The sequence below is a fragment of the Macaca mulatta genome, chromosome 1 (genome assembly GCF_049350105.2).
Source record: "Macaca mulatta isolate MMU2019108-1 chromosome 1, T2T-MMU8v2.0, whole genome shotgun sequence".
Classification (NCBI taxonomy): Eukaryota; Metazoa; Chordata; class Mammalia; order Primates; family Cercopithecidae; genus Macaca; species Macaca mulatta.
This window is the reverse complement of record NC_133406.1, coordinates 82,657,932-82,681,703: the sequence shown is the minus strand read 5'-3', so window position 1 is coordinate 82,681,703 and position 23,772 is coordinate 82,657,932. Positions and strand designations below refer to the sequence as shown.

General features: G+C 37.2%; 1 protein-coding gene across 4 annotated transcripts in view; it reads right to left on the bottom strand.

The window, feature by feature from the left end:
* DNAH14 (dynein axonemal heavy chain 14) overlaps positions 1-23,772 on the bottom strand; it is a 497,862-nt gene that overhangs the window by 451,507 nt on the left and 22,583 nt on the right. For 3 of the 4 annotated variants that reach the window (XM_077938651.1, XM_077938650.1, XM_077938652.1), the window contains exons 6-7: positions 23,488-23,603; positions 19,815-19,877 (exon numbers count right to left, since the gene is read on the bottom strand). In XM_077938651.1, coding sequence (XP_077794777.1) covers positions 19,815-19,877; positions 23,488-23,603 — 179 coding nt within the window. Of the gene's footprint in view, positions 1-19,814; positions 19,878-23,483; positions 23,604-23,772 lie in introns of those variants that run through there. The other variant, XM_028826004.2, reaches the window with a different exon arrangement.

Genomic DNA, 23,772 nt, shown 5'->3' with positions numbered 1-23,772 from the left:
TCCTAAAATAAAGAAGATGGGCCCTTTTCTTTTCTGTCTTTTTCTACTAGTCTAAATAATGATCACAAAGGTGAGACAAATCACTACTAACTACACTGGAAATAACAGAAAGACAGAACTTGGGGAGAAAAGGGCAGAGTAGAAGAGATGAGGTTCCTTAAAAATTGGATCAAGTAAAGCAAACTTCCCTGTGCACCAGTGTGTAGAGAAGAGAGGGCCTTCTGCTCTGAATCATCCCTTTGGAGTGGCTGATTTTTAAGGGTTATCAAGCTCATAAATATACAGAAAATATAATAATCAGAAATTATCTCTTCCCTCTTTCTATTTTATAGTTGAGGGCTTTATATATTATAAAGCTAGTGAATTTTAAGCTTCATGGGTTCATCATTTACACTGCCTATTCTAAAGTCCTGTACTATTTATCTTAAAGAACCCTCCCAATTATATAAGCCTCACATAACATAAAACTACTCCTAGACACAGAAGAATTTGATGACATCCCTTTAAGTATCTGATACAGAAAAGGAGATTATGCTAAAGACATGTGGCACATCACGGAAAGTAAAATATCACAAAAAGCAAATACAATCTCAGTATTTATTAACAAGAGGTTGACTATCAAAATTTAGGTAATAATAGACTCACATTATTCAGTGTTTGTTTAAAGTTTTCTTTTTTTCCTTTAAAAATGTACTAAATTTTGGTTTGCATATTTCGACATAGATATGAAAGTGGGGAAGGTGCACATAAAAGTAATTATAAGAATGGAAAACATGAAAAAATTTATAGCTGTAATGCATTATCTGACAGGAGAAAAATAGCACATCGACTAATGACTGTCTTCAAGCATAAGTATTATAAAGAACTCACCACAAATTTCTATTTTATTACCAAAGAAAACAAAATACATTCTACACAACATAACTCACACACACACTAGAACTGTGTGGTATTAGGGAACATACCACAAAAGACTATTACTACTCAGGTACTGGACTCCAGGAAAAATGAAATAGACATACTTTTCACTGTTCTTCCTGCTCAGCACAACTAAAACCTCTGGATATTACATTAAAGCCGACATAACAAAACATTGAAGGGTGGGGAAGAAAAGGCAAAGGTGTCTAGAAATGACATGGTGGTAAGTTCCCTGTGTTTTCTTTTTGCCCAATATATCCCAGACTTGAAGCTGAAGAAACCAGTAACCTAGAAATGCCAATGGGTGCAGATTAAGAAAAAAAAAGTCCATTGTCTAGGTAAAGGACCAGGACAGGGGCAGCCTACCATGACAGAAACTTTTATTCAGTAACTATTCTATTCCAGCCAAATACCATAGGGAAAAAAGGGTGAGTGGGAAGCCTAGAGTTCCACTCTTGGAGAATTGTTATAAAGCACCCTTAATGCCTCCACAGAGGGTTTTCAGGGAAAGCGAAGTAGGGAGCTTAGACACTTGTCCCCAGTGGGTGGTAATATGTAAAGAAATAGAAGACATAAAGAAGAACCAAATGGAAATTTTAGAATTAAAAAATACAATGACAGAAATACAAAAAACTCAATGGATTAACTCAATGATAGAACGAAGTAGACAGAGTGAACTGACAGAAACACAGAAATTATCCAATTCAAACAACAGCAAAAAAAAAAATGAGGGAAGTGAATCGCTTGAACCCAGGAGGTAAAGGTTGTAGTGAGCTGAGATCATGCCACTGCACTCCATCCAGCCTGGGCAACAGAGTGACCATCTCAGAAAAAAGAAAAAAAAAAAAAAAGAACAAATCTACATTCACCTGTGGAATTACAAAACTGATCTAGCATTTGTGTCTGAAGTCCCAGAAGGAGAGGTTAAAGAAGACAGGGCTTAAAAAAAATAAAAAATACTTGAAGAAATAATGGCTGAAACATCCTAAATTTGTCAAAAGAAACACAAACCTAGAGATTCAAGAAGCTAAGGGAACTCAAAACAGGATAAAGACAAAGAAATCCACAACCAAGACACATCAAAGTCAAACTTCTGAAAACTAAACACAAAGAAAAAAAACCTTGAAATCAGCAAGAGGAAAAACACTTTATCTATAGGAGAAAAACAATTCAAATGACCATGGAGGTTAGAAGTGACACAATGTTTTTCAAGTGCTGAAAGAAAGGAACTGTCAACCCAGAATCCTATATCTAGCAAAAATGTTCATGAATTAAGAGGAAATTAAGACATTCTAAGACAGAGGAAAAGTAAAAGAACTTGTGTACTAACAGACCTACACAAAAAATATGTCTAGAGAAAGTTCTTTAAACAGAAATCAAACAACCAAACAATAAAAGAAGGAACACTACATTAAAAAGGAAGAAAAAACATGATAAACAAAAATATAAGCAAACAGAATATTCCTCTCATGAGTTCTCTAAATTCTATTTGATGATAGAAACAAAAATAATAACATCGATAAAGTTTCAAATGTATGCATAAAAGCTAAGACAATATATTACAAACAGGAAGGTAAAGAAACATGAAGGTTGCTACATGTTCAAACTGATAAAATTATAACACCAGTAGACTGTAATGTATATATAATCTTATACTACAGCAGCCATTAAAAAAGCTACACAAAGAGATACATTGAAAAATACTATAGATAAATCGAAATAGAATTCTTAAAAATGTTCAAGGCAGGAAACATAAAACATAGAAACAAACAGCAGAGAGAACTAACAGAATAAAAAAAAATGACTTATAACTTAAAGCCCATATAAATAATCAGATTAAATTTAAATAGTCTAAATATGGCAATTAAAAGACAGAGATTGGTAGAATGGGTTTTAAAATATGGCATAGGTTAGGCACAGTGGCTCACGCCTGTAATCTCAGCATTCTGGGAGGTCGAGGTGGGCAGATCACCTGAGGTTGGGAGTTCGAGACCAGCCTGACCAACATGGAGAAACCCTGTCTCTACTACAAATACAAAATTAGCTGGGCGTGATGGTGGGCGCCTGTGATGCCAGCTACTTGGGAAGCTGAAGCAGGAGAATGGCTTGAACCCGGGAGACCAAAGTTGTGGTGAGTTGAGATCTTGCCATTGCACTCTAGCCTGGGCAACAAGAGTGAAACTCCATCTCGAAAAAAAAAAAAAAATGTATGGCACAACTGTATGCTGTCTATAAGAAACTCACTTCAAATATAGGCATATCAAAAGTAAAAGGATGGAAAAGATATATTGTGTAAACACTAATCAAAAGAAAACATAGTGGCTATATTAAAACCAAATAAAGAAAACTACCAGTACAAAGAACAAATAAAACTACCAGAAATACTGAGGGACACTATACAATGTTAAAAGCATCAATCCACCAAGAAGATAGAGTAATTCTAAGCGTGTATGCATCAAACAATAGGGTTGCAAAATGTCCAACAAAAACTGAACTGAAAGGAAAAGGAGACAAATCCACAATTATAGCTGGAGACTTCAGCACTCTCTCAACAACTGACAGAACAACTAGGCAGAAGATCAGCAAAGATCTAGAAAGCTAAACAACTTTATCAACCAAGTGGGTCTAAGCAGTGTTCTACAGAATACTCCACCCAACAACAGAAGAATACACAATCTTTTCAAGTTCCCATGGAACATATATCTTATAAAGACCATATCCTGGAAACAACAACAACAACTCAACAAATTTTTAAAAAATCATACAGACTGATTTCTCACCACAATGAAATCAAACTAGAAATTAGTAACAGGAAAAAAACAAAATCTCTAAACAGTGGAAATTGAACAAAACACTGCTAAATGGGTCAAAGAGAAAGACTCGAGGAAAATTAAAAATTCAGTGAACTGAATGAAAATACAACATATCAAAATACGTGGTATACAGCTAAACCAGTGCTGACAGAAATTTATAGCACTGAATGCTTACATTAAAGAGGTATTACAAAATCAATAATCTAGGCTTTCACTTTAAGAACTTAGAAAACAAAGAACAAATGAAACCCAAAGCAAACAGAGGAAAGAAATTATTTCATTGATAGGAGCAGAAATCAATGAAATGGAGAAAAGAAAAACAATCGAGAAAAATTAATGAAACAAAGAGCTGATTCTTTGAAAACATCAATAAAGCAAACTTCAAATAAAATTGAAAAAAAGTGAAAAGACACAAAGTATCAGGAACAGGAATGAAACAGGATATCAAGATTGATTCTGTAGACATCAAAGGTATCATAAGGGAATATTATGAATAATTCTATACATAAAACTGACAACTTAGATGAAATGTACCAATTCCTCAAAAAACACAAACTACAACAACTCACCCAATGTGAAACAGATAATCTCAGTAGCCCTATCCCTACCAAGAAAACTGAATTCATAATTTAAAAACTTCCAAAGAAGCAATCTCCAGGCCCAGATTACTTCACTGGACATTTCTACCAAATGCTTAAAGAAGAATTAACACAGATATCAGTAAAGGGTCAAAATACAGGGTCTCAGGACTTTATTACCTCCCACAGAAAGTTAAACTAGCAACTATTCACAAACAAGAACACCTTTGTGTTCCCAAAACTTGGGAAGGCCTGAGAAAGCTGCATGGACCACAGAACACAGAACCAAAAAAAAAAAAAAAAGAAAGAAAAAGAACTGCCTTTGAAGGATAAGAGAACTTATCTCACTTTGATCCCACTGCCCTTCCTTTCCCCAAGATGGCTCACTGCAACAAAGAAAAAATTTCCCAGGGCCCACAGTTTCTACAGCAGGAAAATAGAATAGAAAGCAGACATCCCATTTACCTGGCATTCTGATATGCTTCCCAAGAAGTCTACTTCAGTCTCACTTCTTAAGGAACACAGAGGGTAACAGCATGGCTAGACCACCTGGGGTCAGGTAGAGATAAAGCAAGGAGACAGAGCCCATGGCAATTAGCCTGCAGATCTTGATGGCAGCTCTGTGTACCTGCCAGAGGTAGCACGCAATCTGAGGTACCAGCTAACAGCATAGCTCCCTCACAAATCCTAGCTAGTCACTCTCAGAAGTGTTGGAAAATTCTACCTGGCTTATATCCCTAGATGGCTCAGCCTCCAGTCCAGCCTCAGACCCTGCCCCAACGCCCCATACAGGGAGAGAAATACCCACCACACTGCAATGTAACAAAGCACAGAAGCTAGTTCTTCCATACCCAGAAGGTTAAATAACACTCAGTTCAGGCTCAAAGCCCACCCCAAGGCCCTGCATAAGCAGGAAGGCAAACCTTGTCTGTGTATTATGTACTAGGCATAGCAGCTGGTCCCCTCCATCCTAAGCAGTGACTCCACCTAACCTTGCAGCTCCTCTCACAACCCCACCCAACTGCAGTGGTGGTACCATTAGGCCAGGGAATATATGTTGTGGCTCAGCCAGATAAAAGACAATTGCAGTGTCCAGCCAGCAGTTCTGCTTGATTGCAGAGCTCAGTCGGGGTCTCACCAGAGAGTAGAGTCCAGCCAGCTTCCCTACCCTAATCAAAGACAGCAGCTCAGCCGGGTGTGGTGGCACATGCCCGTAGTCCCTGCTACTCAGGAGGCTGAGACAGGAGAACTGCTTGAACCCGAGAGGCAGAGGTCGCAGGGAGCTGAAATCGCGCCAGTGCACTCCGGCCTGGGCAACAGAGGAAGACTCCGTCTCAAAAAACAAAACAAAACAAAATGCTCAACATCACTAATCATTAGGGAAATGCAAATTAAAACCATAATGATCTAGCCAAAGTCCAGCCTATTAAAAAACACAATGAAATATCACCTCCGAAAGGCTACTATCAAAAAAATGAGACATAAACGAGTGTTGGCAAGGATTTGGAGAAAAGGGAAGGTTAATACAATGTTGTGACAATATAAATTAGTACAGCCATATGGAAAACTGTATGGAGGTTCCTCAAAAAACTAAAAATAAAGTCACCATACTATTCAACAATCCTACTTCTAAATATTTACCCAAAAGATTTGAAATAAGTATGTCAAAGAGATATCTGCACTTCCACATTCACTGCAGCACTATTCACAGCAGCCAGGTTATGGAATCAACCCAAGTGCCCATTAACAGATGGACAGATAAAGAAAATGTGGTATCTATATGCAATGGAATACTATTCAGAAAGAAATTCTGTCATATGACACAACATGGATAGAATCGAAGAACATTATGTTAAGTTAAATAAGCCAGGCACAAAAAAACAAATGACACATGTTCTCATAAGCAGAATCTCAGGCAATCAAACTGAAAAAAGCAGGGAGTAGGACGGTGTTTACCACAGGCTGAGGGTAGGGGAAATGGGGGAGATTATGGTCAAAAGATACAAAGCCTCAGATGGGAAGAATAAGTTGTTGTTTTGAGATCTATAGCACGGTGTGGTGAATATAGTTAATAATGGTGTGTACTGTATATTTTGAAAGTGCTAAGAGTAAATTTCAAATGTTTTCACCACAAAAATATAAGTGTTTGAGGTGATAAATATGTTAACTAGCTTGATTTAATTATTCCACATTGTATTCATAAACTTTAACATCATTTTGTACCCTAAATATATATAACTATAATCTGTCAATGTAAAATAAAAGTAAATAAATATATAATATCTTTTAAGACAGAAAAAAAGAAAAATTAATACCAATTCTGCACAATCTCTCCTGGAAAACAGGAGGAAGAAGAAACACTTCCTAGTTCATTTTATGAAGCTAGTAACATCCTGATATCAAAACCAGGCAAAGTTAAAAAAAAAAAAAAACACTACAGACCATCATTCCTCATGCAAAGATCCGTAGCAAAATATTATCCAAGAAAATTCTCTAAAATATATAAAAAGAATTATGCATCATGACCAATAGGGATTTATTCCAGGGATGCAAAGTTGGTTTTGTATCCAAAAATCTATCAATGTACTTTACCATATTAATAGACAAAAGAAGAAAAATATCACATGATGAAATAAATTTATACAGAAAAAAGCATGTGACAAAATTTAGCACACTTTTAGGATAAAAACTCTCAGAAAAATAGGAATAGAGAGAAACTGCCTCAACTTGACAAAGAGCATTTATTAAAAATCTATAGCTAACATTTTAATAGTGAAAGACTCAATCCTTTCCTTTAAGATAGGGAAAAAGTCAACAATGTCTATTCTTCACCACTCTTATTCGACATAATGCTGGAAGTTCCATCCATTATATAAGGCAAGAAGAGAAAAGAAAGCCGTATAGATCAGAAATGAAGAAATAAATTGTCCCTATTTACAGATAACCAATATTCTATATAGAATATCCCAAAAAATATACAAAAAACTCCTAGAACTATTAAGTGACTTCAACAAGGTTATAGCATATAAGATCAATATATGAAAATCAATTTGTTTCTATATACTAGCAATGAATGCATGAACATGTAAATTAAATACTCAATCCCATTTATAATTACTTGACATAAAATGAAATAGTTACAAATCTAACAAAACATTTCTGGTGATTAAATTTATGTGTGAACTTGAGTGAGCCAGCAGTTGCCCAGATTTTTATTTAAACATTATTTTGGGTCTTTCTCTGAGGTATTTCTGGATGAGATTAGTATCTGAGTAGGTAAACTGAGTAAAACAGATTGCCCTCTCCAGAGGGGTTGGGTCTTGCTATGGTTTGAATGTTCCCTCTAAAATTCATGTTGTAATTTAATTACCACTGTGATGATATTAAAAGGTAGGACTATTAAGAGTGATAAGGTCATTAGGGCTCTGCACTCATGAATGGATTAATGCCATTATTGAGGGAATGCATTATTACTGCTGGAGTAGGCTCCTGATAAAAAAGAAGAGTTCAGGCTGGGCACAGTGGATCACACCTCTAATCCCAGTAATGGAAGACTGAGGCAGAAGGATAAGGAATTTCAGACCAGCCTGTGAAACATAGTGAGACTGTATCTCTAAAAATGTTTTTAAAAATCAGCCAGGTATGGTGGTACATGCCTGTAGTCCCAGCTACTTGGGAAGCTGAGGTAGGAGGAGGGCTTGTGTACAGGAGCTTGAGGCTACAGTGAGCCATGATCACAACACTGCACTCCAGCCTGGCTGACAGAGATCCTCCTAAAAATATATATTTGTAATAGAATGATTTATATTCCTTTGGGTATATACCCAATAATGGAATTGCTGGGTCAAATGGTATTTCTGGTTCTAGAGCTTTGAGGACTCACCACACCATCTTCCACAATGGTTGAACTAATTCACATTCCCACCAACAGTACAAAAGTGTTCTTATTTCCCCACAGCCTTTCCAGCATTCATCGTTTCTTGACTTTTTAATAATCGCCATTCTAACTGGCGTGAGATGTGGTTTTGATTTGCATTTCTCTAATGTTCAGTGATGTTGAGCTTTTTCGTGTATGTTCACTGCAGCACTATTCACAATAGCAAAGACATGGAATCAACCCAAATATCCCTTAATGATAGACTGGATAAAGGAAATGTGGTACATATATACCATGGAATACTTTGCAGCCATTAAAAGGAACAAGATCATATCTTTTGCAGGGATATAGATGGAGCTGGAAACCATTATCCTCAGCAAACCAACGCAGGAAAAACAACCAAACACCGCATGTCCTCACTTATAAGTGGGAGTTGAACAATGAGAACACATGGACACAGAGAGGGAAACAACACACACTGGGGCCTGCTTAGAGGTGGAGTTGGGGGAGGGAGAGCATTAGGAGAAATAGCTAATGCATGCTGGGCTTAATACCTAGGTGGTGGGTTCATAGGTGCAGCAAACCACCATGGCACACATTTACCTATGTAACAAACCTGCACATCCTGCACATGTACCCCAGAACTTAGCTCACACCTGTAATCCTACCACTTTGGGAAGCTGAGGGAGGTGGATCACAAGGTTGGGAGTTCAAGACGAGCCTGGCCAACATAGTGAAACCCCATCTCTACTAAAAATACAAAAAATTAGCTGGTTGTGGTGGTAGACGCCTGTAATCCTAGCTATTTAGGAAGCTGAGGCAGGAGAATCGCTTAATCCCAGGAGGCGGGGGTTGCAGCGAGCCAAGATTGCACCACTACATACCAGCCTGGGTGACAGCGCAAGACTCCATCTAAAAAAAAAAAAAATTTAAATAACTAAAATAAAATAAAATAATTCAACATGATTTCCTCTGTCTCACAAGCTTGCTTGCTTGCCCTTCTGCCTTCCACCTTCTTCCATGGAACGACCCAGTACAAAGGCCCTAACCAGATGCCAGTTGTCAAGTTCTTGAACTTCCCAGCCCTCCAGACCCATAAGACAAATACGCTTCCTTTTCTCCACAAATGATCCAGTCTGTAGTATTTGCTATAGCAATACAAAATGAACTGAGACAGGCCTCATCCAATTCATTGAGGTCTGAATAAAACAAAAATACTGAGTAAGAGACAATTCTGTCTCTCTCTTCCTGTCCTCAGGCTGACACAATGGCTTTCTCCTGTTGTTGGATTTGAACCTGGACTGGAACTTAAATCACTGTCTCTGTTGGTTTTTAGGCCTTTGGAGTCAGACTAGAAGGGGAATTATACTATACCATCAGATCTCCTGGGACTCTAGTTTACCAACTACAGGTCTCAGGTCTCTCTCTCTCTCTCTCTGTCTCTCTCTCTCTCTGTCTCTGTCTCTCTCTCTCTCTCTCTCTGTCTCTCTCTCTCTCCCCACCCCCCACCCCGCCTTTTCTCTCTCTCTCTCTCCTCATATATTTGTAGCTATTGTAAATGGGACTACTTTCTTGATTTCTTTTTCAGATTATTCGCCGTTGGCATATAGAAATACTACTGATTTTTGTATGTTCATTTTGTATCCCGTAACATTACTGAATTTGTTTATCAATTCAAATAGATTTTTAGTGGAGTCCTTAGGTTTTTCCAAATACAAGATCCTATCATCTGCAAACAAGGATCATTTGATTTTTTACTTTCCAATTTGGATGGCCTTTATTTCTTTCTCTTGTCTGAGTACTCCAGCTAGGACTTCCAGTACTAGTTTGATGGGCATCTTTGTTGTACTCCATATCTTAGAGGAAAGAATTCCAATTTTTCCACATTCAGTACAACAATGCTAGCTGTGAATCTGTCATATATGGCTTTTATTATGTTGAGGTACGTTCCCTTTTATAGCCAGTTTTTAGGAATTTTTGTCATGAAAGGATGTTGGATTTTATCAAATGCTTTTTCAGCATCAATTGAAATGATCATATGGTTTTTGTCCTTCATTCTGCTGATATAATGTTTCACATTGATTGCATATCAATCAATATGCAAATGTTGCAAATGCAAATGTTGATATGTTCAACTATCCTTGCATCCCTGGGATAAATTCCATTTGGTCATGATGAACAAAGTTTTTAACATGCTGTTGAATTTAGTTTGCTAGTACTTTGTTGAGGATTTTTGCATCTTTTTTCTAGGGATATTGGCCTGTAGTTTTCTCTTTTTTTTTTTTTTTTTAATAAGTCTTTGTCTGGTTTTGGTATTAGGGTAATACTGTCCTCATACAATGAGTCTGGAAATATTCCCAACTACTCTATTTTTCAGAACAGTTTGAGTAGGATTGCTATAGTTTTCTTTAAATGTTTGCAAAATTCAGAAGAAGCCACCAGGTCCTAAGGTTTTCTTTGCCGGAAGACTTTTTTTGTTACAGCTTTGATCTTGTTACTTGTTACTGGTATTTTCAGGTGTGCTTTGGGTTATATCTCCTTGGTGTTCTATAATCTTCTTGTACTTGAATATTAATATCCTTCCCTAGGTTTGGGAAGTTCTCTGTTATTATTCCTTTGAATAAACTTTCTACCCCTAACTCTTTTTTAACCTCTTTTTTAAGGTCAATAACTCTCAGATTCACCCTTTTGAGGCTATTTTCTAGATTTTGTAGGCAAGCTTCATTCTTTTTTATCTTCTCTGTATATTTTCAATTGTCTTCAAGCTCACCAATTCTTTCTTCTGCCTGATTAATTCTGCTATTAAAAGACTCATGCATTCTTCAGTAGATCAACTGCATTTTTCATCTCCAGAATTTCTGCTTCTTTTTGATTATTTCAATTTGTTGTTAAGTTTATCTGATTGCTTAATTCCTTCTCTGTGTTATCTTGAATTTCTTTGAGCTTACTCAATACAGCTATTTTTTTAATTCTATTTTTTGATGTTATTGGGGTACAGGTGGTATCTAGTTCCACGAGTAAATTATTTAGTGGAGATCTGTGAGAACCTGGTGCACCCATTGCCTGAGCAGTATACACTGCACCATATTTGTTGTCTTTTACCCCTCGCCCCCACCCAGCTGTTCCCCCCAAGTCCCCAAAGTCCACTGTATCATTCTTATGCTTTTGCGTCCTCATAGCTTAGCTTCCACATATCAGTGAGAACATACCATGTTTAGTTTTCCATTCCTGAGTTACTTTACTTAGAATAATAGTCTCTAATCTCATCCAGGTCATTGCAAATGCTGTTAATTCATTCCTTTTTATGGCTGAGTAGTATTCCATCATATACATACCAGAGTTTCTTTATATACTTACTGTTTGATGGGCATTTGGGTTGGTTCCACGATTTTGCTATTGTGAATTGTGCTGCTATAAATGTGCATGTGCAAGTATCTTTTTTGAACAATAACTTCTTCTCCTCTGAGTAGATACCCAATAGTGGGATTGCTGGATCAAATTGATAGTTCTACTTTTAGTTCTTTAAGGAATCTCCACACTGCTTTCTATAGCAGCCGTACTAGTTTACATTCCCACCAGCAGTGTAGAAGTGTTCCCTGATTGGTGCATCCATGCCAACATCTATTATTTTTTGAATTTTTGATTGTGGCCATTCTTACAGGAGTAAGGTGGTATTGCATTGTGGTTTTGATTTGCATTTCCCTGATCATTAGTGATATTGAGCATTTTTTCATATATTTGTTAGCCATTTGTATATCTTATTTTGAGAATTTCCTATGTATGTCCTTAGCCCACTTTTTGATGGGATTATTTTTTCTCTTACTGATTTGTTGGAATTCATTGTAGATTCTGGATATTAGTCCTTTGTCAGCTCACTTTTTGATGGGACTGTTTTTTTCTTACTGATTAGTTTAAGTTCATTGTAGATTCTGGATATTAGTTCTTTGTCAGATGTATATATTGTAAAGATTTTCTCCCACTCTGTGGATTGTCTGTTTGCTGACTATTCCTTTTGCTGTGCAAAAGCTCTTTAGTTTAATTAAGTCCCACCTATTTATCTTTGTTTTTATTGCAGTTGCTTTTGTGTTTTTGGTCATGAAATCCTTGCCTAAGCCAGTAGCTAGAAAGGTTTTTCCAATGTTATCTTCTAGAATTTTTATAGTTTCAGGTATTAGGTTTAAGTCCTTAATCCATCTTGAGCCAATTTTTGTATAAGGTAAGAGATGAGGAACCAGTTTCATTCTCCTACATGTGGCTAGCCAATTATCCCAGCACCATTTGTTGAAAAGGGAGTCCTTTCCCCACTTTATGCTTTTGTTTGCTTTGTCAAAGATCAGTTGGTGTAAGTATTTGGGTTTATTTCTAGGTTCTCTTTTCTGTTTCATTGGTCTATGTGCCTATTTTTTTTTTACCAGTACCATGCTGTTTTGGCCTTATGGTATAGTTTGAAATCAGGTAGTGTGATGCCTCCAGATCTGTTCTTTTTGCTTAGTCTTGCTTTGGCTATGCAGGCTCTTTTTTGGTTCCATATGAATTTTAGAATTGTTTTTCCTAACTCTGTGAAGAATGATGGTGGTGATATTTTGATGGGTATTGTGTTGAATTTGTAGATTGCTTTTGGCAATATGGTCATTTTCACAATATTGATTCTACCCATCCATAAGCAAGGGATGTGTTTCCAATTGTTTGTGTCATCTGTGACTTCTTTTAGCAGTGTTTTGTAGTTTTCCTTGTAGGGGTCTTTCTACTCCTTTGTTAGGTATATTCATACTTTTTTTTTTTCAGCTATTGTAAAAGGGGTTGAGATCTCGATTTGATTCTTTGCTTGGTCACTGCTAGTGTACAGAAGAGCTACTGATTTGTGTATATTAATATTGTATCTGGAAACTTTGCAGAATACTTTTATCAGTTCTAGGAGCTTTCTGGAGGAGTACTCAGGGTTTTCAAGGTAAACAGTCATACTGTCAGCAAATAGGGACAGTTTGACTTCCTCTTTACCAATTTGGATGCGCTTTATCTCTTTCTCTTGTTGGACTGCTCTGGCTAAGACCTCCAGTACTAAGTTGGAGAGGAGTGATGAGAGTGGGCATCCTTGTCTTGTTCTCGTTCTCAGGGGGAATGCTTTCAACTTTTCCCCATTCAGTATTATGTTGGCTTCAAGTTTGTCATAGATGGCTTTTATTACACTAAGGTATATCCCTGTATGCCAATTTTGCTGACGGTTTTGATCATAACCTCACCTAACACATAAGGAATCACATAAACTTAAAGGGGTGGAAAAGGCATTTCATGCAAATTGTCACCAAAAGTGAGCAGGGGTAGTTATTCTTATACCAGACAAAACAAACTTAAAAGCAACAGCAGTTAAAAGAGACAAAGAGGGACATTATATAAGGGTAAAAGGCCTCATCTAACAGGAAAACATCACAATCCTAAACATACATGTGCCTAACACTAGAGCTTGCAAGTTTATAAAACAATTACTAATAGACCTAAGAAATGAGATAGACAGCAACACAATAATAGTGGAGGACTTCAATATCCCACTCACAGCACTAGACAGGTAATCAAAACAGAAAGTCAACAAAGAAATAATGGATTTAAACTATACGTTGGAACAAACAGACTTAACAGATATATACAGAATATTTCATTCAACAACCACAGAAAACACATTCTATTCAACAGCCCATGGAACTTTCTCCAAGATAGACCACATGATAGGCCATAAAACAAGCCTCAATACATTTAGGAAAACTGAAATTCTATCAACCACTTTCTCAGACCACGGTGGAATAAAACTGGAAGTCAACTCCAAAAGGAACCCTCAAAATCATGCAAATACATGGAAATTAAATAACCTGGTCTTGAATGAGCATTGGGTCAAAAATGAAATCAAAATGGAAATTTAAAAATTCTTCAAACTGAATGACAATAATAACACAACCTATCAAAACCTCTGGGATATAGCTAAGGTGGTGCTAAGAGGAACATTTGTAGCTCTAAACGACTACATGAAAAAGTCTGAAAGAGCACAAATAGACCATCTAAGGTCACGCCACAAAGAACTAGAGAAACAAGAACAAACCAAACCCAAACCCCGCATGTTGTATTTTTCCTTACACGGGGCACCAGTTGGGTATTGTTCCTCACAAGAGTGCATTAGCAGACCCTGACCCAAATGCCAGATGGATAAAACGTACACTGACACACAGATATTCTGCTTTGCCAGTCCAGTTGAGTGTCCGACCACCTGCACACCAAGAGAGGTTTATCACTAAGCAGCTTGCACTCCAGGCATTTATTTAGTATACAATTAACAATAGAAGCGCTGAGTCAACACACTTGTGAATAATTAACATGATTAAGAGAGTAGTTCTACAAATGATTAAAGCTCAGGTACTGGTGGTCTAAAGTAAATACCATTAGGGGGCAATACCCCTAGTTGACCTCCCTCCTGAGAGGGCCATTTTGCTCAAAGGTTAGTTAATGGAGGTAGGGTAAACAGACTTAACTGGGGAGGCCTCTATTGTCCCTAGTATTTACCCTATGACCTAATGCTCTAAGGTAAAAACTGGCTGCCTTCAGCCTGTTCAATAATTACAAGCTATGTAAGCTTTCAGCCTTCCAAAAGGTTTGTGACTATTTCCTATAACTTTCCCTAATATTTCCCTTTAATATTTCTGCCACAATCCTGCGTGAATCCCAACACCAGCAGAAGAAAGGAAAAACCAAGATCAGAGCAGAACTAAATGACACTGAAACAAACAAACCAAAAATACAAAAGATAAATGAAACAAAAAGCTGGTTCTTCGAAAAGATAAATAAGATTGATAGACCATTAGCAAGTTTAACCAAGAAAAGAAGAGAGAAAATCCTTTATCCATATAATCTAGAAAACCTAGAAGAGATGGGTAAATTCCTGGAAAAATACAACCCTCCTAGCTTAAATCAGGAAGAATTAGATACCCTAAACAGACCAATAACAAGCAGCGAGACTGAAACGGTAATTTAAAAATTACCAACAAAAAAAAGTCCAGGACCAGAGAGATTCACAGCAGAATGCTACCAGACATTCAAAGAAGAATTGATACCCATCCTTTTGACACTATTCCACAAGATAGGGAAAGAAGGAACCCTCCCTAATTCATGCTATGAAGTCAGCATCACCCTAATTCCAAAACCAAGAAAAGACACAACCAAAAGAGAAAACTACAGACAGGTATCCTTGATGAACATAGATGCTAACATCCTTAACAATATACTAGCTAACTGAATCCAACAACATATCAAACAGATGATCCACCATGATCAAGTGGGTTTCATACTAGGGATGCAAGGAAAGTTTAACATACACAAGTCAATAAATGCGATTCACCACATAAACGGAATTAAAAACAAAAATCACATGATCATCTCAATAGATGCAGAAAAAGCATTCAACAATATCCAATACAGCTATTTTATTTTTTAATTTATACTTTTAAGTTCTGGGATACATGTGCAGAACATGTAGGTTTGTTACATAGGTATACACGTGCCATGGTGGTTTGCTGCACCCATTAACCTGTCATCTACATGAGGCATTTCTCCTAATGCTATCCCTCCCCTAGCCCTCCACATGGAGCTGGGGGTGGGGTGACACAAGCCCCACTGTGGCCACCACCACTGGGATTGCACTGGGTCAGATGTATGTTCACTCAAGGACCTAAGACTCTTCAATCAGTAGCTGGCAAATCCAGCCAGGCTTGTGTCCTTCTGGTTAAACCTGAAGCCAACAGTCCCGGGTCTCACCAAAGCCTTGTAACCACTACCTGGCTACTGCCTATGTTTACACAAGAACCTAGGGCTCTACAATCAGCAGGTGGCAAAGACCACCAGGCTGGCGTCCTTCCCTTAATGGCAGTGAGTTCCCCCAAGCCCTGGATAGGTCCAGAGTTGCTGTCTGGGAGCCAAGGACTGGAGTCCAAACCCTTAGAAATTGACGTGATGCTCTATACTACCGCAACTGAGCTGGCTCTCAAACCACAAGACAAAGTCCTTCCTATTCTTCCCTCCTCTTTCCACAAGCAGAGGAAATCCCCGTGGCTACCACCACCATAGGCCCATAGGGAGTACTTCCAGGCTACCACTCATGTTTCTCAAGGGCTTCTCAGTCAGCTTGTGGTGAATGTGCCAGGCTTGGGACTCACCCTTCAGGGCAGTGTGCTCTCCTCTGCCCCACTGCAGGTCCAGAAATGTCATCCAAGAATCAAGGCCTGGAATCGGGGACACCAAGAGTCCACTTGGTATTCCATCCCACTGTGGCCAAGATAGTACTTAAGGTACAAGACAAAATCCCCTTTACTTTTCCCTCTGCTTTTCTTAAGAAAGAGTCTCACTATAGCCACCACAGCTGTGAATGTGCTAGGTCTCACCTGAAGCCAGCATGCCACAGAGTCTCTCCCAAGGCCACTGTGTACTACCTGGTTAACACTGCTGGTCATTCAGGGCCCAAGGGCTCTTTAGTCAGCAGATTATGAATCTTGCCAGAACTGGGTTCTTCCCTTCACAGCAGTGGGTTCACTTCTAGCCCAGGGTATGTCTATAAATGTGTGGGATCTAGGACCTGGAATGGGGACCTGATGACTGCCTGGTACCCTCTCCTACTGTGGCTGAGCTGGTCTCCAAGATGCAAGAAAAATCAAAGTCCTCTTTAGTCTTACCTCTCCTCTCCTCAACAAAAGAAAGGAGTGACTTTCTTTGCTGTGAGGTGTGCTGCCTGGGGTTAGGGGAGGTAGGTGCAAGCACTCCTTAGCCTTTCCAGCTGATGTCTCACTAGGTTGGGGCCCCCCACATCCATTGGCTCAAAGTCCAAAACAGCAGTAGGACTTGTTCAAGAATTGTGGTCCTTGTGGCCTACACTGCCTTTCAAGTTTATTGAGGACCACATAGCACTTTAGTCTGCAATGGCGAGGCTTGGTGGAACTCAAGTTCCAACCACTGGGATGGACGATTCCAATCTGGCTAGAACTGGTCTAAATTCTCCCTCTGTGGGTGGCTGTCAGTTGAGTTCAGCTAGGTTTTGATTTCTGCTGTGACAGGGCAGCAATGAGTTCAATTAACAGTCCCACAAGCATTGCACTCTCCTTCCTCTAAGTGCTCAGATTATCTCTCCCCACCACACAGCCACTGCCATGGGTTGGGGGAAGGATGCGATCAGTGATTCAAGACTGTTCCCTTCCCTCTTGAGTGCCTCTTTCAGCAATATGAAGTTAAAACCAGGTATTGTGGTTGCTCACCTGAGTTTTGGTTATGAAGATGGTTTTTTTGTGTAGATAGCCATCACATTTGGTGTTCCTGCATGAGATATAATCAGTGGAGGATTCTATTCTGCCATCTTGCCCCACCCTTAATCCAAATAATTGTGATATTTTAATAAATATACACAATGTGTTAGTAAATCAGGATAATTAGCATATTCATCACCTCAAACCTTTATCATTTCTTTGACTTGATAACATTCAATATCCTCTTTTTTAAGGGCCAGCCACAGTGACTAATGCCTGTAATCCCAGTACTTCGGGAGGTCAAAGTGGGAGGACTACTTGAAGCCAGGAGTTGGTGACCAGCCTGGGCAACATAGTGAGTCCCCATCTCTACAAAATAAAAATAAAAAATAGCTGGGCATGGTGGTGCATGCCTGTAGCCCCAGGTATTCGGGAGGCTGAGGTGAGAGGACTGCTTGAGCCCAGGAGTTTGAGGCTGTAGTGAGCTATGATCACATGACTGTACTGCAGCCTGGGCAAGAGTTGAGACTCTGTCTCTAAAAAAAGGAAATAACAATAAAATGCAAAATCTTCTAACTATTTGAAAAAATTTAATGAATTATTGTTTACCACAGTTACCCTACAAAGCTATAGAACACTAGAACTTATTCTTCCCATCTAGCTGTTAACCAACCTCTCTCTATCCTCCCCTTCACAACACCCTTCTCATCATCTAATAACCACAATTCTACTCTCTACTTCTATGAGCTCAAATATTTTAGCTCCCACATGTGAGTGAGAACAAGAAATATTTATCCTTCCATGCCTGACTTATTTAACTTAACATAATGTCCTCCAAGCTCATCCATGTTGCCATAAATAACATAAACGACAGAATTTTATTCTTTTTTTCTGGCTGGTTTTCTATTTTGTGTATATATACATTGTCTTCATTCATCTGTTGATGGACTTTTAGATTGATTCCTATCTTGGCTGTTGTGAACAGTGCTGCAGTAAACATGGGGATGCAGGTGTCTCTTCAATATACGTACGGATTTCCCTCCTTCACGTAAATACTCAGTAGTGGGATTGTTGGCTTGTATGGTAGTTCTATTTTCAGTTTTCTGAGAAACCTCCATACTGTTTTTTCATTTAGTTGGGCTAATTTACATTCCCACCAATAGTGTATAAGAGCTAACTTTTCTCCATATCCTCATCAGCATTTATTTTTTGTCTTTTTGATGACAGTCATTCTATCTGGGGTGAGGTGATATCTCATTGTGGTTTTGATTTGCATTGCCCTGATGATTGGGGATGTTGAGCATCTTTTCATATACCTATTGGCCATTTCTATTCCTTCTTTTGAGAAATGTCTATTCTGATCCTTTGCCCATTTTTAAATCAGATTATTTATTTTTTACTGTTGAGTTCCCTGTATATTCTGCATATTAATCCCTTAGAGAATGAACAGTTGCCAAATATGTTCGCCCATTCTGCAGGCTGTCTCTTCACCCTGTGGATTATTTCCTTTGCTGTGCAGATACAGCATTCTTTTCTTGAAAACCATTTAATTGAGGTATGATTGACATGCAAAAAGCTGTACCTATTTAATGTATACAATTGGTGCATGTGGAGATAAGTATACATCTGTGAACAATCTATGCCATAAACTGTCACCTCCAAAAGTTTCCTTCCCTCCTCTTGATTTATTGTTATTTATCATAAGAACATTCTTGAAAAGATAAAATTACAGAAATAGCTAACAGATTAGTGGTTGCCACAGGTCAAGGAGGGAGCAGGAATAGGAGGGAGGGGGGTATAGCTATAAAAGGCCAACACAGGGGATCCTGTGGTGATAGAAGTGTTCTATATATTGATTATATATCATTGTCAATGCCCTGGCTGTCAAAATAGACTGTAGTTTTGCAACATTTGGGAGGGAAACTGGGTAAAAGGTACATGGGATATCTCTATTATTTCTTATAACTGCATCTCAATCCACAACTATCTCAAAATAAAAAGTTTAATAAAAACAATTTTAAAAAACATTTGGCTGTTGGAGATCTCACAAAATAAGATTACTGTTGTCTACTTTAAATGACTTAATTATTATTCTTCCTGGAAGCAAGAAGTTAGATAAAGTGACCAAGGGAACTCATCAAGGTTTTCCATAGCTCTATGACCATAGAATGGTATACTGCAAAATACAGTGTTTAATAGTCTTTAAAAAATAAAAATGGGTTAAGTTTCATCATAAAGCAATGGAATGTGACTTTCTAATCACTGAATGAAAATGAAATTATATCTGCTTCCACACTACATGTAAAACATATAGCTTCCTTTTGAAATTTTTATAAATATATTGCATATCAAAACTTACCTGCTCTTCTCTGTCTTAATTCTTTTAACATTCAATTTCCAGGTGACAAATGCTTTATTCATTCTGAAAGGAAAAATGCTTCTTATATTCCATATCCACAAACCATTTATATGGAATAAATTTAGTAAAAGCTTAGTAATATCAGAATATTCTCTAGAACATATTTCATTCATCCTGAGTTACCTAAAGTAAATGCTAAACCATATAAATTTTCTCCCAAACTATCAGCAGAATATAGAGCAAAAGGTAAAGGTAAATGAAAGTCCTTATAATTCTCACAGATGCAGGATTCACTTAGCTGCAGCATTCCAATAAATATTAAAAATGATTTTTAAAATATTGTTTTCCTTTATATGTTTATTGGCTTACTTTGAAAAGAGACTTCATACTTCAAGAAAAGTCAAGATTCAATTTTCAGTAATAATGAAAAGGTACATTGATAAAAAGTCTCTATAGTGGTAAGTAGAAAATTAAGGTAATGTATGTCATTTTGATATTATTTAATACTTATGTAAAAAATGCACTTGTAATTTTTAAAACTCAAAGAACCTACATGAGAAGGAATTGGAAAGTTTCCCTGGTTATGATTCATCATCAATAATTGTCATGCATTCTGAAAAAGACATGCCAACTGTTTCTGCAAATCTCTCTCAACTGTAAATGAATATTGCCACCTACATTATGCACGTGTGGGACTAGTCTAATGCAGTATCACAATTGCTTCCTTGGTAGCCTTTGCATCTAGAGGAAAACAACCACCTTTAAATAAACACTGAGATGTGATACTTGTTTGCCAACCTGAGATTACTTATGTAGCTGGTGAGAGCTAGTGGGTAGCAGAAAATCGTAGGGATAGGGGTGTGTCTGAGAAGCCAAACAGCCAATCTTAGTGATGACGTTGGCTAATTTTGAATCAAAGAAGGCTGAAAGGGGCCTGGAGCCATCCAAGCAGTTCAAAGAGAATCCCATGATATCCTTCAAACAGGCTCACCCGAGGCCTTGAAAATCAGGACTGCCTCAATCAAAATCTAGTACCTTGACCTTAAATCCAGTTCCAAAGAAGCACTCCACATAAGTTACTATTTCACTTTAATCCAAATCCATAGAGTCATGGTATCTCAGAACCCTAGAAGATCCCTGAAAATCCTTAAGAATCAGAGGGGAACCCAACGGTGTAAGGCGTATCTGCACCAGGTCACAAAAACTAATATACCAGAAAAGTTTCATGAAGTAAAACAATGATGCTGATGGTCTAATCACCCCTGTACTGGCATCACCAGCTTAAGTTGTTAACACTTCATCTTTATCTCATTTTTCTATTTGAAATATTACCTTTTACAATATCGTGATCTAAGAAAAACTATGAAAATATTAAAAATAAAATTTAAAATTAAGTAAGTATATTAAGTATATATAAAATTAAGTACAAATTAAGTAAATATAAAATTTAATTTATTTTTTTCTTAACATGAATAAAGAAAGTGAATCATTTTGACTCTAGACTTTGATACCAAATGTCATGTAAAAAGATGATTCTTGTCCCAGTTGCAGCTGAATTTTAAAAGTTTAATAAATGATAACTATTTAGAGCACAGCAGACCCTGAGGATGTATCAAAAGGCAAGCATAATAGTGGAAAGTCTGACACTGACAGAGTCTCAAATAAAAAGATACAGAAAATATTACTTTGGATACTATCTTAAATTGATAACCCAGAATCAAAAACCTATCTAGCCCCAATTCTAGCTCCTAAATTACAGGGATGCAACTATCACCTCTCTTTGACGAGAAACTTAGAACTGTTACTCAGTCACCTACGCTACATGTGACAGGTCCCAGAAAATAACAGAACCAGCTTCATGTCCTACCAACTTCATTCCAGGAACACCACTTCTACTGTCAAATCCATACTAAACTAGTTCCTGCTTCACAACTTTGAAACTTGCATCTTCTGGAGCTCCCACAGGGCTGCCTAGTTTTCATCATTTAGGTCTCTGCTTCAATGCCACATCTCTGACCATCCTATCTAAAGAACCAATGCACACACACATCTCTAATTCTCTGTTTTATTATATTTCTAGGCCTCATCACGATCTGAAATTATTTATTTACCTATTATTATCTATCTCCTTCCATTAGAATATAAGTTCTATATGAACAGAAACCTTGTATATTTTTTCGTAGTTCTGTCTCCAGTTCTTAACACAGGTGAAACAAAACAGGTACACAATAACATTTATTCAATAATTAATTTCTCTGTCACAAAATCCTTCTTCTCTTACCAAAAAAAAAAAAAATTCTCAGGTCCTTAGTTATTCAAGCTATTTACATATTAAATAAATAATTTAAAATATTATTTATCTGTTTTCCTAGTCCCCAGCAGACAAGAACATATCACAAGAAAAAGCAGACATTAGAGAAGAAACAAGAAAATTATAGAACTAGATACAAACACTAAAAGAACAATAACCTGGAACTACTCTGTGAAGAATCAGTCTTGGGAATCCTAATGTGATGTGATATAACATAATGTAACATAATGTACCTTAAAACTAGATAAATTTTTAATCATGAACTTGAATCAACAAGCTGCCTCCAGCTCCCTTACTCTGTTTTATTTTCCTTCAACCACATTTAGTCTCCACTCAATATTTCACATATTTGCATGTTTTTCATTATCTCTCACCCACTATGATATACATATTTGAGTGCAGGACAATTGCTTGGTTTGTTCAATACAATATCCCTGGCATCTAGAATATGCCTGGTTCTTAACAGACTCTCAATAAATATTCATATAATATATGCACGGAAAAAAAGGCAAACCCAAGCCAACATAGCTGACTCTTGAACAACATGGGTTTGAATGGCACAAGTCCATTTACATGTACATTTTCTTCCACATCTGCCACCCCTGAGACAGCAGAACCAATCTCTACTTTTCCTCCTCCTCCTCAGCCTACTCAATGTGACAATGACAAGGATGAAGAACTTTATTATGATTTACTTCCATTTAATGAGTAGTAAATTTATTTTCTCTCCCTTATGATTTTCCTTTTTCTTTCTTCTAACTTACTTTATTGTAAGAATACAGTATACATGTACCAGACAAAATATGTTAATGATTGTTTATGTTACTGATAAAGCTTCTTGTCAACAGTAGACTATTAGTATTAATAGCAAAGTTTGGGTAGAGTCAAAAGTTATACTCAAATTTTGAACTGTGTAGGGGGTCAGGGCCGCTAACCCTTGCATTGTGGCAGAGTCAACTGTAGGGTGTATTTAAGTTTGCTTGACTATAAAATATTTTTACAATATTTATCCAAAAAGACTAAAATTAAGAGTTGTAATACTGAAAAGGGCAAACTTCCTTCACCTAAAAAATTTTTATGGAACATCCCATTCCTCTGTAACTTATGGCATTTCCTCATAAGTTACCGGTAACAAATGCTTTATTAATTCTGAAAGGAAAAATGCTTCTTAAATGCCAAAATTATTGGCATTTCTTCATAAGTTACAGAGGAAATGGGGTGTTCCATAAAAATTTTTTAGATAAAGGAATTAGTACTATTTTCTACTGGTATTACTGTAGTAGGACCCAGATGTCAATCGGGCAACTGCTCCTTCAACAGGATCAAACTACAAAGAACTGGTTTCATTTTTTTTCACCTCACCGGAAATCAGAAAATATCTTGAATTGACGTAATAAATAGTAATGTCTTCTTTCTGATAGCCATTCCAAAGTAGGTATGAGTTCTACTTCCTCTATACTATCAACGATATTAGTGACCTACAAAATAAGGCACAAAAGCATTATTTTATTTATTTTAAAAATATGTATCATTTTCAAGAAATTAAGAAAGCCTGTATTTGGCTGATAACTTCTTGACTTTATAACTAAGTTTTTCCATGTATGAATCCTCAGCTATTTTATCTATACCCAAATTTGATTTCCCTCA